Source organism: Acomys russatus, chromosome 17 (assembly GCF_903995435.1).
Source record: "Acomys russatus chromosome 17, mAcoRus1.1, whole genome shotgun sequence".
Lineage (NCBI taxonomy): Eukaryota > Metazoa > Chordata > Mammalia > Rodentia > Muridae > Acomys > Acomys russatus.
Window position 1 is genome coordinate 1,624,632 of NC_067153.1, and position 17,508 is coordinate 1,642,139.

Genomic DNA, 17,508 nt, shown 5'->3' on the forward strand with positions numbered 1-17,508 from the left:
GTGCCTACATGTCCCTGTCCTCAGGGACAGGAGTGCATTTTGCTGAGGATGAGGAAAGGCATGGATCCCATTTCTGTTGGAGGACAGGGCGTTGGGGACTTAGGAACATCTCTGTTGGAAGGCAAGGTATATGGTCCTGTTCCTTCAGCCGTGAGCATTTATGAAACACACAGGGACAGTACAGAAGGCTCTGATGACTCAGGTGGACACACCAGCTTACGTTCCACTGGGTCAGGCAGATGCGTGGTAAATGGCAACGGTGGCAGGACTCCGGCGAGGAAGTCTTTGAGCACGCTCCTGGAACAGACACTGCTTAGCTGAAGTCGCAAGCCATAACTTGGGTCTCCAGGCAGAGAAGGCAGAGGGCTGTGCCAGGGAACAGGAACTCCGAAGCCAAGTCCTCCCCCTCCTCTACCTCCTCCCTCACTCCCCTCCCCCCGCCCCCTGATCCTCCAGTGTGACCTTATCGCCCTTCAGTGAAGTCCTTCCAGGCTGTGAGGGAGAAAAAAAGTTGTTTTTCAAAAGAATAAGGAATTGTCCAAAAGCATTGTACTTTTTTCAAATGGAAGTGATCACTGCTAGGAAAACAAGAAGCCATTTTTGTTAGAACCCAGTCTCCATTTATTCCTTTGTCTTTGTTTAATTGGGTTAATCCCTCAACAGTCTCCCTTGGGTCAATACTAATCGGTCATGGTCATAAATCCTGCCGTTCTAAAAACAGTATGAAAGAAAAGGCCACAGAGAGCCAACTGGCAAGCTCACTATTCGTGGGACAATTGTTTGGGAATGGGAGATGTAATCCTTCCTGGTCCTGCCACGTTTTGCATTCTCGAGTGTGTGTGTGTGTGTGTGTGTGTGTGTGTGTGTGTGTGTGTGTGTGTGTGTGTGTGTAGAGGAAACGAGGAATGCAGCCATCACTCCAAGGCTTGTTGCAGAGAGAAAGCTGGGGCTTTGGGGTTCTAGGTCATAAGAAGAGTTTGAGCACCTTTCCCTCAGAGGACCATGAGGATTTTCACCACCGTACTCTGGGGACTTTGAGGATGTTTAGCAAGCACTACTGCTAAAATCCTGCCCTTGGACAGTCTGGCTTAATGAAAGAGGTGGCATCAGGAGAGTGTGTGTGTCTGTCTGTCTGTGTCTGTGTGTGTGCGAACAACCTCAAGTGTTGTTCCTCAGTCTTAGCTTTCAGGCGGTTCCACCAGCCTGCTCTCAGGTGTGAGCAGCTGGATAAAAAGACCACCCCCAACCTAGACCTTTTCTTTCTCTGTTCTCAGCGTTCCCCTCCCCACCTCGTTCTTGGCCTGTACCCCCTCTCTGCCCCCCTTTTCTCTGACCTCATGGCTCTCTGGCTGCCTCTATCCCTTTCCCAGGTCCCCACTCCTCTCTCTTCTCCCAGTAAAATCCTCTCACACCAGGTCTGTCGCATGGCATAACTGCTCAGAAGGCACACCTTGGCACGGCTCACCATGGCACCCCTCCCCCAGGGCATTATATTTCATAGCACTCAGGAGCCATCCCATTCTTCTCCCTTCCCTTCCTTTCTTTCCCTTCTCTTTTCTTTCCTTTTTCCCTCTCCTCTTCCTTTCCTCTCTTTCCCTGCCCCCAACAGAGTCTCTTACTGGGATCTGGAGCTTTCCAACCAGGCTAGGCTGGCTCACTGGTGAGCCCAAGGACCCCCCAGTCTCTGTCTCCACAGTGCTGCGCTTGCAAGCAGCTCACGCCTGGCTTGAGCTTGAACTCAGGTCTTCATGCTTGCACAATAGGCACTTTACCATCGAGCATCTTCCAGTAGGCGGTTGCGTTAAGACTTTTCTGCATTCAGAGACGGGGCCACACAGTTATCCTTGGACTTGCCAGAGTCCCAGCCTGCCCAGAAAGAAATTAGCATTTTCTTGCCATCTGCTGTCTCTTCTATGGGGGAAAATCTTTTGGTGGAAAAACAAAACCAAACACTACCTCAGGGACTGGTTCGTTCCTTTTAAAATTCTACTTTCAAAAGGTTCTTTTGGAATACACTAATTTTGAAGCCAGGCAACTGTAAGTAAATGAGCTGCAAAGCTCTTGCTTCCTGGAAGAGATGACTTAGGAATTGCTAGTGAGGATCCCCACTTCTCCACCAGCAGGACTCTGTGCGGAATGCTGGCCACCTGCAAAGGGGCTTAGAGTCCGGTAAAAAAGACACAGTGACTGCATCACTAACACATATACCATTAACACATATACCATGGTACATGCTGGGGAGGAAGCCAGCGGTGCTGCACTGACAGCCAGTGTGTGAGACAAAAGCTCTGAGCGGCTCGAACTCCTCATAGCAAGCGGCAAGCTGCCTATCACCCGCCTATCACCCGACAGGTACCCTGAAGCCTGGGACTCAGGATCCCATCACTGTTCTTATAAAAGCATTAGTTTTCATTGAAATGTACTGGAAGTGCCATAAGGTCCCCAGAGATGAAAACACCTGTGACAGATGCTCCTAGACACATCTTTGAGAGCACAAAGCACAGTTCAGATACAATCACTGGTCTCTCCTGTTAATGTTATTTTTACAAAACAGGGTTTGCTTCTCAGTTTCTCTCTTAACCCAGCTATCACACAAATAATCGAGACTCTATTATATTATTTTAACAAGCTTCATAGCAGTTTTAACTCTATTCTTAACTCTCTAAACTAATTTGGCTTCCTCTCAGCGTGCATCCCAGAGATACTTGTAGCTTTCCTTGCTGAACTTTCTCCCCATGGCTCAAATCCTCTACTTCTTCCTCCCTTGGCTGGAAGGAAGTCCCACCCTATTCTCTCCCCTGCTTAGGGATTGGCAGAAAGCTGATTTATTGGCATCAGGAGACAATTGGGGATTAGTGTTTACACAACATTGAGACAGAAGGGTCTCACCATTTGAATTACACAATAACCTTATGCCTACAAATTCCCCTTTTAGTTTAATAAACAGCTCTTTCTCTTACAATAACAAACTATATGTAATAATAGTAATTATGAAAATCATTAGGTAAGATTTACATTTGTATATTTGGCATCCTTGGATAAAGTATTCTACTATCTATCAATTTCTATCATCCTAAACAATTTAAGTTTAACAGTGAGACTATAAATATCTAGTCTTCAACCACACCATATATGTAAGAAGAAATAAATATTACCTAAATATATAGGAAGTACAAGCAAGCAGCTTCCAAAAGTATATAAATGACAGAGATATTTATCTGCCTGGACAGTGCCCCCAAATTTCTCTATAATGTTGGAGCATCGTCTTTAGCCTTCAGGCTCAGAATATCTGACAGACTCTTCTGTGAAGCAGCAATGACAGAGGACTTGCCTGCCCTTTCCTTGCAAAGCTTCATAGTCAACTTTCTCAGATTTGGTTTGTCCAGTTTGGGACATTATTCCGTCTGTAATTGACGCAAGGACATTTTCCACCCAGTGGCTATCTTGCCACATACGAAGCCTGTGATGCTCTTTGAAGGAGAATGAGATGCCGCCAGGAGCAGACCTGTCCCATGTCAAAAAAGTTTTAAGTTAATAAATGCCATATTCTGTAGATCTCTGAGATTTTTAAAGACTCTATCTATCTATCTATCTATCTATCTATCTATCTATCTATTTGAATTGCTTGTTTCTAGCTACTTTTTTTAATCTGTCAATCTAGGAAACATATTTTTGTAATTAACTAAACTAGTATCTAGACCATGAGTTTGATTGTCTGACTGCTAATATGTATTTCTTAATATCCTAAACAGTTGCTAATAGCAGCTCCAAAGAGGACTAGGACTTAACATTGCAGTTTAAAGAATTACATAGGTGCAATACCTTAGCATGCTGCAACCAAATATAATCTTAAATCTGTATTAATATACAAAGATCTATACCAATGTGATATTTTTGGCTTATTAATGTTCCTTGGTCTAAAAGTAGATTCAATAATATACCCTTTTACTTATTCTGTAACCAACTACTTTAAAACATCTGTCACCCATACAACGACCAAAAACCATCCATGCCCTCTTGGGAACAGGGCATAATTTTCTTTAATTGCTTCCTGCTGATTTGGGACATAGTTTTTCTTTTTGGAGGCTCAAGAAAATTGGGATACCGCCCAGTCTTAAGGAATCTAGCTGTACCTTTTGCTGTCTAATCTCTGCATGCTAAGAAAGCTCAGGGCTTATCTGAAGTCCTGACTGGAACAGTATGTGATGCTAGCTAGCAATTTTGAAGTTGTCCCAGATGCAGAGTTTTGGGAAAACATTGTCATTGAGGCCATCAGTGAGGTAGGATTACCTGAGCTACGTGTCTTATCTTTTTTGGTGTCTGGTCCTCTTGTCCTGAAAAATATATAAACTTTCAAAGGTGTTATACATTTTGTATTAATATATGTATGAGCTGTGTACTGAACACAGTTCAGTTGAAGATGAATCTCTGCTCTCTGTTGAGCAGGTAAGGCACCAAGCTGTAATATAAATATTTATTTATGCCATTTAAAAGAATTACATGGGAAGTTCTGTGGCTTTTGTAGCCAAAGATTTATTATACATGCATAGCTAAAGTCCTGGCTGGAGACTTTTCATGGCTCAGTCAGTCTCAGAGCTGTTCCCATGTGCATGGGTCAGCAAATCATGTTACCTCCTCTGTTTGGCCTTCCTGATTTCTTTCCTTCTGTTTGAAGCCAAGATCTTCAGGAACTCTCCCCCTGTCAAATCTGATTTTTAAAAAATGAATTGGGACAGAATCCACAGGTTTTTGTTCTTAGGTAGAAACATATGTATAACCCCTTCCCCTGTGTAACACATTTCCTACCGTCTATTCTGAGGTTATGACATCCTTAATGTAACAGGTTGATTTAGTTCAGCAGTTTCCCCCCATAATCCAATGTCTCTCAGCTAATGTTTCTTTTTGTTCATCAGCATTCAAAAAATTAGAGTTAACAAAGCTCTATGTAGCTTATCTCTGTGTGTCTTTGTTACTCTGTTTTGTTTGCTAAGCATTTCCTTTAAAGTCCTATCGGATCTCAGTAAAACCGCTTGTCCTGTAGGACTGTGTGGCATACCTGTACCATGATTTATATTATCATATAAAAATGCTTCATTATACAAGAGACATATGATGGAGCATTGTCAGTCTTAATTTCAACAGATATCCCCATAATTGCCATAACTACTTCTCCTCCTCCTCCTCCTCCTCCTCCTCCTCCTCCTCCTTCTTCTTGAGACAGGGTTTCTCTGTATAGACTTGGCAGTCCTAGACTCACTTTGTAGACCAGGCTGGCCTTGAACTCACAGTGATCTGCCTGCCTCTGCCTCCTGAGTGCTGGGATTAAAGGCATGTACCACCATGCCCAGCGCTATAACTTCTAATAAACACATAATTACTGAATCAGCTTTTTCAGAACTCAAGGGAGTTGCCCACTGAAATCCTGAAATGTGTCTGTAGTATGATGCACATATTTTAAAAACTCTGCAAAGTAAAACACATCCATTTGCCAAATTTTGTCTCTTTGAGTACCTTTTGGGTTACTCCCTGCAGATAATGGAGTTCGATTATATAAAGAACAAATAGGACATTTTCTTATACTTTTTTTTTGGCTTGTTGCCAAGTGATAGAAAATCCACCCTTTTAAACCTTTGCTATTATCACGGTGTTTCTTAAGAAATTCTGAGACTTCTAGCATATTTCCTATTAATAGCTGATCAATTTCATCATTACCTGTGCTAGGTGGCCTGGTAGACATGTATAGGATCTGAGATGTGTCGCATACACAGGATGGTTTATAGTTCTAATTACTGGTTGCAGCTGAATAAATAGTGAAGTTAATTTAAAACCATCCTGAATAAGTTCAGCAGTTTCTATATGCAAAACAACTCTTTCTGCATATTGAGAGCTGCTTGCTATATTAAAAGTCTCTGGAAAGTCTAAGAGCACTGTAAGAATTGCGTAGAACTCTGATTTTTGAACTGAGTCGTAAGGACTCTCAACCACCTTTCTTATTTTTTCCGACTTAGAGCCTGACTTTTCTGATTTATTTGCATAAGTGTAGGATATAGGAGCCCCAAAAATTGGTGTCACTATGCAAGGGAAAATCCAATTTTTTTTCTTTTTTTGTCAACTGGAGTTGCCTGCTTTTGGGGTATTTGTTGTTAATCTCTCCCAAAAAGTTACTGTAACCTCTTTGCCAATTTTTATTTTCTGCCCATAATGAAGCAATCTTTGCATTAGTAATGGTGCAACAATTTCTCATGGAGCTATTCCTGCTAATTGATGAAGTCTCAATTTCCCTTCATTATCAATTCAGAAAACTTTTCTATATAGATCTTTAATTTTTTTTACTTTGTTTGTGTGCGAAAAATATCCATTCTAGGATACAATCTTCTTTTTGTATAAGAATTCCTGAGGGAGAATGAGTATCGGACAAGATAACTAAAGCGCATCTTTGAATCATCTTTGATCTATATATGTGTTTTATGATTTCTTTTCTACCAGTGCCAATTCCTTTTCAGCCTCAGCTGATATTTTTCTTGGACTATTTAAGTCTTTGTCATCTTGTAAGGTTTGAAATAAATTATTTAGCTCTTGGGTAGTTAATCCAACTGTGGGCCTTAACCAGTTAATAGCTCCCAATAATTTTGAAAATCATTAAGCGTTCTCAATAGGTTTCTTCACATTTTTACCTTCTGTGGTCAAATCTTCTGTAAATCTATCTTATATTTTAGATTCTCCTCTTTGTATTTTTTCAGAAGCAATTTGCAATCCCCAGGAAAGCAAAATTCTCTGCACTTCATCAAACATTTCCCCCAAGATATTTGTATCGGAATCAGCCAGTAAGATATCATCCATGTAACGATAAATTAAGAATTGAAGAAATTGAGTACGGACTACTTCTAATGGCTATTGTACAAAACTTTGGCATAAAGTAGGACCATTTAACATTTCTTGTAGCAAGACCTACTGATACCTTTTGGCTGGCATAGAGCTGTTAGATGTGGGTACTGTGAAAGCAAATCTTTATCTTGTTCTTGTAAAGAAATGGAGAAGAAGCAACCTTTCAAATAAATTATTATAATAAGCCATTCCTTAGGTAACAGGAAAACAATAGGATTTCAGGCTGTAAAGAGCTCATTGGCTGAATTATTTTACTAATGGTTCTTAGGTCTTTAACAGCCTCCATTTGGCCCCCCCCCCAAATGTAATGACTAATACAGGAGAATTTCAAGGACTGGTAGACTCTTCTAAACGTTGAACCTCCAACTGCTCTTGGACCAGCTGTTCTAGTGCCTGTAATTTTTCTTTTGTCGTAGGCCATTGTTCTATCCAAATAGGTTGGTCAGTCAAACACCTTAGTGGTAAGGCTATTGGCGTTCTGTCAGCAGTGTCCTCCCCATGTAAAATTGGAGAATCAGCTTCTACTGTGTTCTGTTTATGGATGACTTGGACAGGCCAGGACAGTTCCTGATAAGAATTTTTAATATCTTCATCAGGAATATCCCTGATTTTATGGTTTGTCTCTGAAGTTCGAGGAATGGTAATCTATGCCTCCCATTGTATCAACAGATCTCTTCCCCAAAAATTCATAGCTGTACTAGCCACATATGGCCTTAATTTTTCTCTTTGTCCTCTGACCCTACATGATTAAGTCATTTTAGACTTTGTTTTACCTGAGATAATGAGCCAATTCCTAGTAGCTGTGTAAATACATTTTGAGGTGGCCACATGGGACACTAGGAATCTTGGGAAATTATTGTGACGTCTGCTTCAGTATTACTAATCCTTCTATTTCAATGCCATCTAACTGTAATTCTAATTCTGGCCTCTTATCATTTTCAGTAGTTTGCCAAAATACCTGGGTCCATTTTGTGTCTTTAGCATCTTTCATTTTATCCCTAGGAGTATCTTAATCTCCACTAAATGGTTTATCTAAATTTTCAGTAGCCCTATTTGTCCTATCAGGTCTTGAATTTTCTAGTTTTTTGCTTTTGTTTTTTAGAATAATCATTTTTTGGAGGACAAGAAAGGAATGGCTCGTGTTGTTTTTTGTCAGGCCTTGGGCGAAGCCTTAGTTTTCCAAAATTAAGGAATTGCCTCGGATATCCTTGGATGACCTGCATTCATGAGCCATATAACTGTTCATTCCACATCTTCTACATTTCATAGGAAATCTTTTCCCCGAATTGTTAGTATTATAGAAGAATTTATTCTTAGGAATGGTTTGTTCACTATCCTTTAGGGAATGACTTGATTTTTCCCAGCTATAGCAATGGACATTTTGTATTTTGATGCCTCCTGTAGTTGTTTGTTCAACTATAACTGAGCTATGAACATCTGTTTCTATATCTGCAGTAGCTTTGATCGCTCATGAAGAGGTTTGAATCTTGACCCCAAGGGTCTAATAGCCCTTTTGCCTTCAGCATTAGCATTCTCAAAATTTCTCAAGCATTTGGATCTGATATTGTTCTATTCAAAGCTTTAGTTGGTCTCTGTAAGAAGTCAGTGAAAGATTCATTTGAACCTTGGGTTGTCTTTGTAAGGGATTCCATCAGTCCCTGTTGTTCAACCTTGTCCCAAGCATGTGAGGCTGTCCTGTGGCATTGTTCTAGGACAGCTTCATCAAGGGTGATCCGTACTCCTAATTCAGAACACAGACCTTCGTATAGTAACTGGTCCTTGACAACATCAATGCCTCTGCTCCTATTCTGTTGCTCCGTAAGTGAAGCCTCATCTTCCCACCATGCCAGCAACGGAGGCCCAGGGTCTACAATAGTTGCCATCAAGTGAGTTATGAAGTCTTTTGGAGTTTTGAAATTTTGTATGGCCCTGCTAAGTATTTGTTTAACATATGGTGAATGTAAGTGATAATTTGCTATTGTCTCATTAAACCTTTTAAAGTCTTGTGCCTCTATAGGTTGCCAATCAAAAACCTGATAACCTTGTAGATTTTCCACATCTCCTGGTAGTTCCCTTATCAAGGCTCAGAAGATCATTTTAGGTTTTTTTTTTAAAACCGATATAGACCACTCTGCAGTCTTACTACAAAGTGATGTTACATGTTATGGCCTTTTTTTCTTCTGTCTCTATCTTAGGATCATTTTCATTCTTAATTATAAACCTCTCTAATTTCTCTTCTAAATTTTGTTTCCAAATTTCATTTTTTTCATTTTGCTTTGTAACTGATACCTTGGCATTTTCATCAATCTGGTCTATAAATTCCTGTAATTTTGCTCCCAAGGTTTGTTTATATAACTCATCTTTCTCTCTCTGCTATTCATTTTGATCCATAAAAAAATTGTATCTTTTGTTCTAAACCTGTTTCCATCTCTTATTTTTTCCTTTTGTTATTCATTCTGACCTATAAACCTCTCCAATTTTTCTTCCACTGCCTGTCTCATTTTTCCATATTCTTCCCTTCCTCTTTATTTTTAAGGCCTTTGTTTTTAAAAGTCATTATTAATACCGATATAATGGTTGTCAGCATGGTAGTATTTATAATCTCATCCCTAATCCATCTAAAATGGCATTCTACAGAGTCAAAAGGCTTGGTGTCACTGTGTCATCCTCCATTTCCAACATAGAAATTAATCTTCTTTAATTTCAAAACCTCTCCCTAAGGACTTTACTTCCTTAGACCTGGCTTCCCTTCAAGACCTAACCAGTTCAGGCTCATGAGGCTTCTCAGTCTGCCTCTGGCTCCTGCTTCTAGAGAGAGGCTTTTCTGCCTTCCTCACTGAACTTTGACCTCTCCCCCACTCTGGGAAGTTATTTGGTCCCCAAGTCTTTTCTCCTCTGGCCTACACAAGTCAGGCCAGCAAGAGCCCCTTCTCAAAGGGATTTAGTCTGGCTTTGAGAAGCTTGCTTGTGTTAAAGAGCCACTGTGTTCATTCTTGTCAAGGTCTAAATGAAGTGTCTCGGTAGGAATTGTATCAGTTTTAGAGTTTCTGCAGGAAGCTGGAGGCCTTGCAGCTCTGTGCCGGGTCCAATCAGGAAGCTGTGAGCTCCTACCTTAGAAACTGCAGTTGCTCTATTAATGAACACAAATAAGAACTGCTTTCTGTTTAAATTTAGATTCTACCTAAGTTCTGTCCCAAAATGTTAATGTTGTTTTTACAAAACAGTGTTTGTTTCTCAGTTTCTCTCTTAACCCGGCTATCACACAAATAATTGAGACTCTATTATATTATTTTAACAAGGTTCGCAGCATAAGAACTGAGCAGTTTTAACTCCATTCTTAACTCTCTAAGCTAATTTGACTTCCTCCCAGCATTCATCCCAGAGATACTTGCAACCATACATATAAAAACAAAAAGCGAAAAAAAACCCAAAACTCTCAGTTTATTTACTAAAGATGCTGAATCAGATCAGTTTTTATCTTTTCATCATTTTATTATCATTATGTTATCATTTTAATATGTTTATCTTAGAGCACAATACAAAACTCACATGCCAAGTAGGTGATATGTTTATTTGTGTGTGATCATGTGTGTGCCGGCAGATGTGTGTACATGTCTGTGGAGGTCGGGCACCATGCACCTTTGTTGAGAGTCTGTCACTGGTCTCTGTCTTCACCAAGTGGGTGAGCTCTACCAGGGACCGACAGCTGTTCTGTTCTGCCTCCTATCTCACTGCCAGGATTGTAAACACATGCTGCCATTCTTGGCTTTTTAGGTAGGTTCTGGGGCTCAAATTTGGGTCCTCATGTTCCCAAGGTGAGCACTTTACAGACCGTGCCATCTTCCCTAGGAGGTGATGGTAAAATATAAATGTTAGAGAAGCTGGTTTTTACAGTGCAAATGAGAAAAATATATCCTCGTGGATGTTCATGGTGCTGAGAATAAGTGACAATTGAGGGTCTTTCCTTACGACACCCAATCTGTGTCCCAGGGGATATCATGGACCAGGGAGCAGAAAGAACGTAAGGGCCAGAATACAGGGAGAAGGGCTTCCGAATGCTGTCTCCAGGGCGTGGTACCCACTGCAGTCATGCTCACAGCAGCGGTGGCTGCCTGCGCTGGGCCTTCACAAGCCTGCGCATAGTTAGCCACAGGTCCACGGGGCCTCATGGACCCTACCCCTCTTCACCGAGCCACTGCGTACTGTTGGATGACTGGGGAGGGACCGTCATTATCTTTAGTTGTAGACCCATTGGTAACCCCACCCTCAGGCTCCTCTAATGGATGGTTCCAAACTCAAGGTTTCAGAGACAACCACCCAGCCCCACCCCACCCAGTCCCCACCTCCCACCCGCACCCCCTATTCCCTTAAACTCAGTGGGTCACAAAACAGAACGAAAGGGCATGAATATGGATGGGAAAAAGACTGGTAGGGAGGTGGAAAAGTGAGAGAAATGAGAAAGCATTGCATGTGTAAAATTGTCAAAGAACAAATTTAATAAAGGATATTTTAACAAGGAAGAACGATGAGGCTGAAGAGGTGGCTGAGTCGCCAAGAGTGTCTTGCAGAGGGCCTGGGTTGTTCTCAGCACCGTGTCAGGTGGCTTACAAGAGCCGGTAACGCCAGTTCCAGAAGATCCAAGCCTTACTCTCGCTTCTGTGGGCTGCTATGCTCGTGGTGGGCACGTACAAACAGGCACACACAGTTAAAAATTAAATCCGTCTTTGTGTAAGTGCTGTAGAGGTTTTTGGGTTTTTTTGGGGGGGTTGGTTTTGTTTTGTTTTTCCTTCTAAGTATAAATGTTATAGTCAGGACTGACTGAACGTTCTGGGTAACTGAGTTTTTATCATTCTTAATGTAGTAACACTTGTTAGCCGAAGGAACGTCCCTTTACTATTTTCGGTCCCCTTTATGCTCTCTGTATTTCTCTGGTTGTAGTGGCAGGATCGTGGGTAGAGCTAGTCATCTGATGGCCTTTGAGCAGTCTCCTTGCCACGAAACAGCACCATCATGTCTGCCCGTCTATGCCAAGGAAAGGCTGAGTCAGTGGTGGCTTGAAGGAGCCTTTAACCTTTCCGTCCTCGTACATAGTCCTCTGCTTATGGCTGGAGACGCATGCGCATACACACACTTCCGCATTGCAAAGGAAGGACTAGCCAGCTCTGCACTTTGTGGATACGTGATGACTAGATCACTCCTCCGTCTCTCCCTGTGATCCTTCTTAGCTCCTCTCCTGGCATTTGCCTTCTCCATTTTCCTCACCTGTTGAGCAGACGAATGAGCAGCGTGCGTAGAGGACTTTCAACGCCCTGCCTGTGGTCAGATGGGGAGCAAAAGGGTGGATGGGGATCTGGGCATGGGGTTGTGCGTAGACTTGCTGTGTGCCTTAGTGTTCTGTGGCTGTGGAGAGACACCGGGACCATGGCAACTCTTATAAAGGAAAACATTTAGTTGGGGTCAACTGACAGTTTCAGAGGTTAAGTCTATTATTGCCAGGGTGGGGAGCTTGTTGGTTTGCAAACAGACATGGTGCTGGAGAGGTAGCTGAAAGATTTCTACATCTTGGTTAGCAGGCAGCAGGAAGAGAGAATGCTGGGCTTAGCTCGAGCATGTGAAACCCCCAAAGCCCTTCCCCAGTGACACACTCCCTACAACAAGACCGCACCTACTCCTACAAGGCTATACCTCCTAACAGTGCCAGTCCCTAGTGGGAGCTTATGAGAGCCGTTCTTTCTCACCACATCTCCTGCAGAGTTGTAAGGCCATAGCTCCCTTGGCTGCCTTATCTGCACAGTGTGAAAGGCAGCACAGCGCAAAGTCATCTCAGCAGATACTGGTGACGCTGTGATTGCCCAAAGGCTAGGGATGGTACCTTATGGGAGCAAAAAGCAGCTCTCACTCACAGCCCAACTCTCATGAGCCCTCGAGATATGTTTAAAGTGGTTCTTATTGCCACGGGAAAATACAGAATTGATATTAAAATTATTTGGTTTCCATGTAATTCCAACATATGATTTCCATATAATTCCAACTTTGGAAATGTTTTTTATCTACACTAAAATGCATAAAATGTCAGCAGTGGTTGCCTCTGTGTAGTAGACTACAGGTAGATTTTCCTTTTTATGTATTTTGCCCCTCAATTTTCTATAATGAAAATATATGAAAATGTATAATGTGTAATGTTGCATTAGGTTACTGTAGTAAGTGCCACAGAGTTGAGTTGCCCTGGGCTGAGAGGATTTCTCCAGAGCTATGTGCTAATGGTGCATCTTTGCCTCAGTCCAGGATCTGTGTGCCACAGAGGACCATGGCTGTGAGCAGCTGTGTGTGAACATGCTGGGCTCCTTCGTCTGCCAGTGCTACAGTGGCTACATTCTGGCCGAGGATGGGAAGCAATGTGCAGGTGAGTGTTGCTCCGGTCCTGTGTGCTGAGGAAGGACACATTAAGAACAGGAAAAGCCGGTAGAACACAACATGCGTGAGGCCCAAACAGTCCCATGGGTCTTTTGAAGTGCTTGGTCCTATGGTCTAGTTTTTAGGCAGAATTTGAACTTTAAAGACTTCATATTTGCTCATTGTAGACCTCCATATAAAGCGTATTTATGATGGCCTATGTAGATATAATTAGCTGGTACTTCACTGCTTGAAAAGGACAGGGTGGATTTGGAGCACAGCTTGGGGACCTAACTATATAGCTCATGCATTATATATAAAACTTACTTGGCAATGGGCAGAGGTGCTATGCAGTACCTCAGAGACACTGGCAGATCCCTCATTTTGGACCTGCAGTTCAATGAAAGGCCAACTGTCTGCATTGACATCGTGGTCATAGAATATGAATATACTCAAAGAGCCGAGGAGGGGTCTCTAGGGAGTGCTTGGAGCTGCAGGCACAGATTCCTAGTTGAACCTCCTCCCAGTTTGGCCACCCCATACTGAGTGATCAGATTAGACGTGGGGGTGGCATCCTATTTCTTCAGTGATGGACTGTAGTTTTCCTTAGCCCCTGCCCAGCAGACCAGCAAACCCCTAATCTGTGTGCAGGACCATCCTGGTTGGCTGTAACATCCTTGCCTGATCTCATTGATCATTCAAGATAGAAATAGACAAATAACAGGTGCTCAGTAAGCTGAAGTGACGTGAACCTAGATTCCTGACCAAATCTTGCTTTTCTGTTCTATTCCCCATTGGTTTCGAGACCACATTGCACCCCCTCCTTCCTTGTTTCCTCCCACAGTATGTGTTTATTCTTCTGGATTTAAAATGTATATTTTGCAGCACACCTTGATTATTAGGTGTATGACAGGGGTAAGGCAACAACAACAAGCAGTCCTTTGCTTTTTGCAGGGGAATGAGGAGAGTATTGTGGCTTTATTCTTATACACTGGTTATGTTTGAAAACTACCATCATCAGAGATCAGAAAATGGAAAAAATGATCTGGTTCAGCATGTTTAGTAAATAAATTGAGTACTTTCTTTTTCACTTTTAAATGTATGTATGTGCACCACATCCATGCATGTACTGCCCACGGAGTCCAGAAGAGGGCACCTTATCCCCTGTAACTGGAGTTACCGCAGCTGTGGGCTGTCATGTGGGTGCTGGAAGTCAAACCCAGATGCTCTAAAAAGAAGCCACTGTCTTTACTACTGAGCCGTCTCTCCAGCTTGAGCTGAGCCCTTAAAAAATAAATAAAATAAAATCTCAACCGGGTGTTGTGGCACACACCTTTAATCCCAGCACTTGGGAGGCAGAGGCAGGTGGATCGCTATGAGTTCGAGGCCAGCCTGGTCTACAAAGTGAGTCCAGGACAGTCAAGGCTACACAGAGAAACCCTGTCTTGAAAAGCCCAAATACAAAAATTAAAAAAATAAAATAAAACAAAATCTACACTACCACATATTAAAATGCTGAGGTCTAAGAAGGAGAATGGAGAGTGAGGGGGGTATGTTGATATGGAGGAAAGCAGGACAGGATTGGTACCTGAATTCTGCTCTGGGAATTCCCTGGAAACTTGCAGGAGAGGCTGGAAAAGACAATCACACACCAAACGCGGCAACCAAGGATGCAGGGGGAGCGAGGACCTTTCAGGAGCAGCAGCCTGTGTTGTGAGCATCCTTTGCTTTGGGGTGCATCAAGCTTCAGCTGGAAATAGTTCTGTGGCTTTGCCTCCATGAACAACAGTTCCAGTAGCACCTGGTATTGGTGAGTTTAATACACAGCACCTGCCTCTCAAGTCCTCTGATATTTCTGTGCTCCAGCGACAAGTGGTCAGATCCCTGTGTCACAAAGATCAGGCTGGTCACCTCTTTTGGCCTCCTCTTTCACATCATAAGGTACAATCCCTCTTCCAGAATCTATGGAGGAAGGTATATAAAGTAACATTCCATAGAGCAGCTTTTAAAGCTGAGCACATGTCACCAATTCTGGATAAATCAGTGCTGTTCTTTCCTCTAACTCCTCTGGAACTTTAGATGGCTGAGGCAGTCGGGTGTTAACTTACTGGCGGTAACCATGGCAGAGCATCAAAGCCTTCTGTTGACACATCACAAAAAAAGAAGCCAACATGTACCCACCGATTATTATTTTGCTTTGTTAATTTTTATCATATAGCTGATACTTAAAGGATGAGAAAATCATTGTTAGTAGTTCATTGTATTTTCTACCATATTTTTACCCATAGAAATATCTACTCTAAAGCATTTGTTCATGGTGAGCAAAAAGTTATACTGCTTAGTTTTATCACCTGTTTTTGCCCCTTCCTGTTGTTTTAAATAAGTAGAAATATTGTGAACTGAAAAAAGAAAAGAAAAAGGCATAGGATGGGGCATTTGTGGGGAAGGACAGGTGATAAGTGTCAAAGCGCCAGGAAAACAATTCTAATTGAGGGAAGAAACAGGATGGACCTGGAGCCCGTGGCAGATACAGAGGCTACATGAACAGGAACTCTTGGCCCTTGGGAAAGTACAGGGGCGTGGGTACCCCAGTCCTCCCTGTTACCAAATAATTCTCTAATTGTCCCAGTGCACCTGAGAATCTCTGGGTCTCTCAGGGTTCTGCTGTAAGTTTGGAATTTGACATTTGCTTAAGAGCAGAAAGAAAGAGCGAGTATATGGCATCGTTGCCAGGCAGCAGTGGATGTGCTGTATTCATCCAAGACGAGTGTTTTCTTTGCTGATGCTTATGTGCACATGAGAACGTCTGGGGCTGGAGAGACGGTTCAGCCATTAAAGGCTAGGCTCAGACCCAAAATGTCAAGACTATCTTGCCTCTATTAGGCAGTCAAGCAGAAGCCAAGAGAATCTGTGCATCCTAATTTCACCCAGCTCTCATGCCCCTTGTTTGGTAACAGAGGCATTACAGCTGCTCTTGACAGCCATGGACCAAGCTCTGTGGGGATGTGAGATGACCAGATAGATCTCTGTAGCCAGGAGCCTCAGCTAAGGGGGTCAGAATTCTCAAAAGTCAGTTGCTGTTCCATGGAGCTGTGTTGAGAGCCCAGGGAGGACACAAGTAGAGAAGAGAGACATCTGAAGAACTAGATTGGAAGATCTGCATATAGAAGGAAGGGTAGCCATTGGACAGATGTCCCAGCAAGAGCCAGAGATGGGATGGAGTTGGAAGCACTTTCAAAAGAGAGATGTCATAGTGAAATATCAAGAGGTACACAAGCATCCTCACAAAGGACCATTCTCAAAGACAGATGCTCCAGGGGCTACGAAATATCACAAAACAAAATGAAATCGTCTTGTAATGTTTTATGTAAGATTACAATTTGATATTTGGCCACTTCAAGCCTATCCTGGGTTGGACACGCCTGGAATTCCATAACCTTGAGCCTCTAAGACTCTGAGAATGATACAACAGTGATGGAAGAGACAGGAGAATGGATTTAAGGAAAGATAGCCAGAAGCTTTAGGCAAAGCAAGGTTGGAGCTTTGATGAGATGAGGCAAAGGTATGGGAGGGAGGGAGGGAGAGAGAGAGAAAGAGAGAGAGAGAGAGAGAGAGAGAGAGAGAGAGAGAGAGAGAGGAACAGCCCCAGTGCAGAGGAGAACGCTTAGAAAGCCAGCAAAGCAGGCAGAAAGCAACATGCCTTTTAGTGTCCATTTAGATTGCTGCATTTTAAATGTCTATGTGTCTTTACTTGTTTTGAAGGCACCTGGACCTTCAAGCCTTACATCCCAGTTCCCAGTGAAAGCACATCTTTATCTCATGAACCTCCTGCTTAGGATTTGGGAAGATAAGCTATTGAGTAAAGTTCTCAGCGTGCACTAGGCACATCTTACAATGACTCACCAGAACTGTCACTGTGACCTGTGTGAGTATCTGTTCCTAGGTACTGACTCAGAAATTTCTAATTAACATTTCTACCCATTTGAGTTAGTGGAACATTGCATCTGAGTAGCAAGGTTCTCTGCTGATCCCCATTTCACTGCAGACAGTACTGACTTTACTTCCAGATGCAACTGACCAGAGGTGAGTTACTCACCGAGAGGTCCCTTGTGACTTAGTGGAGCTCCTGGCTTTGAGATGCACTAGCTGCTGAAGCTGTAGTGTCACCCAACATGCATCTCGCTCACGGAGTATGCATCTATACCCTGAGTGTGTGCTTACTGCTGAGCT

At 42.6% G+C, this 17,508-nt stretch overlaps 1 protein-coding gene across 2 annotated transcripts in view; it reads left to right on the forward strand.

The window, feature by feature from the left end:
- Positions 1–17,508, forward strand: part of Matn2 (matrilin 2) — a 130,462-nt gene that overhangs the window by 58,518 nt on the left and 54,436 nt on the right. For both annotated transcript variants that reach the window (XM_051159459.1, XM_051159461.1), the window contains exon 4: positions 13,166–13,288. In XM_051159459.1, coding sequence (XP_051015416.1) covers positions 13,166–13,288 — 123 coding nt within the window. The remainder of the gene's footprint in view (positions 1–13,165; positions 13,289–17,508) is intronic.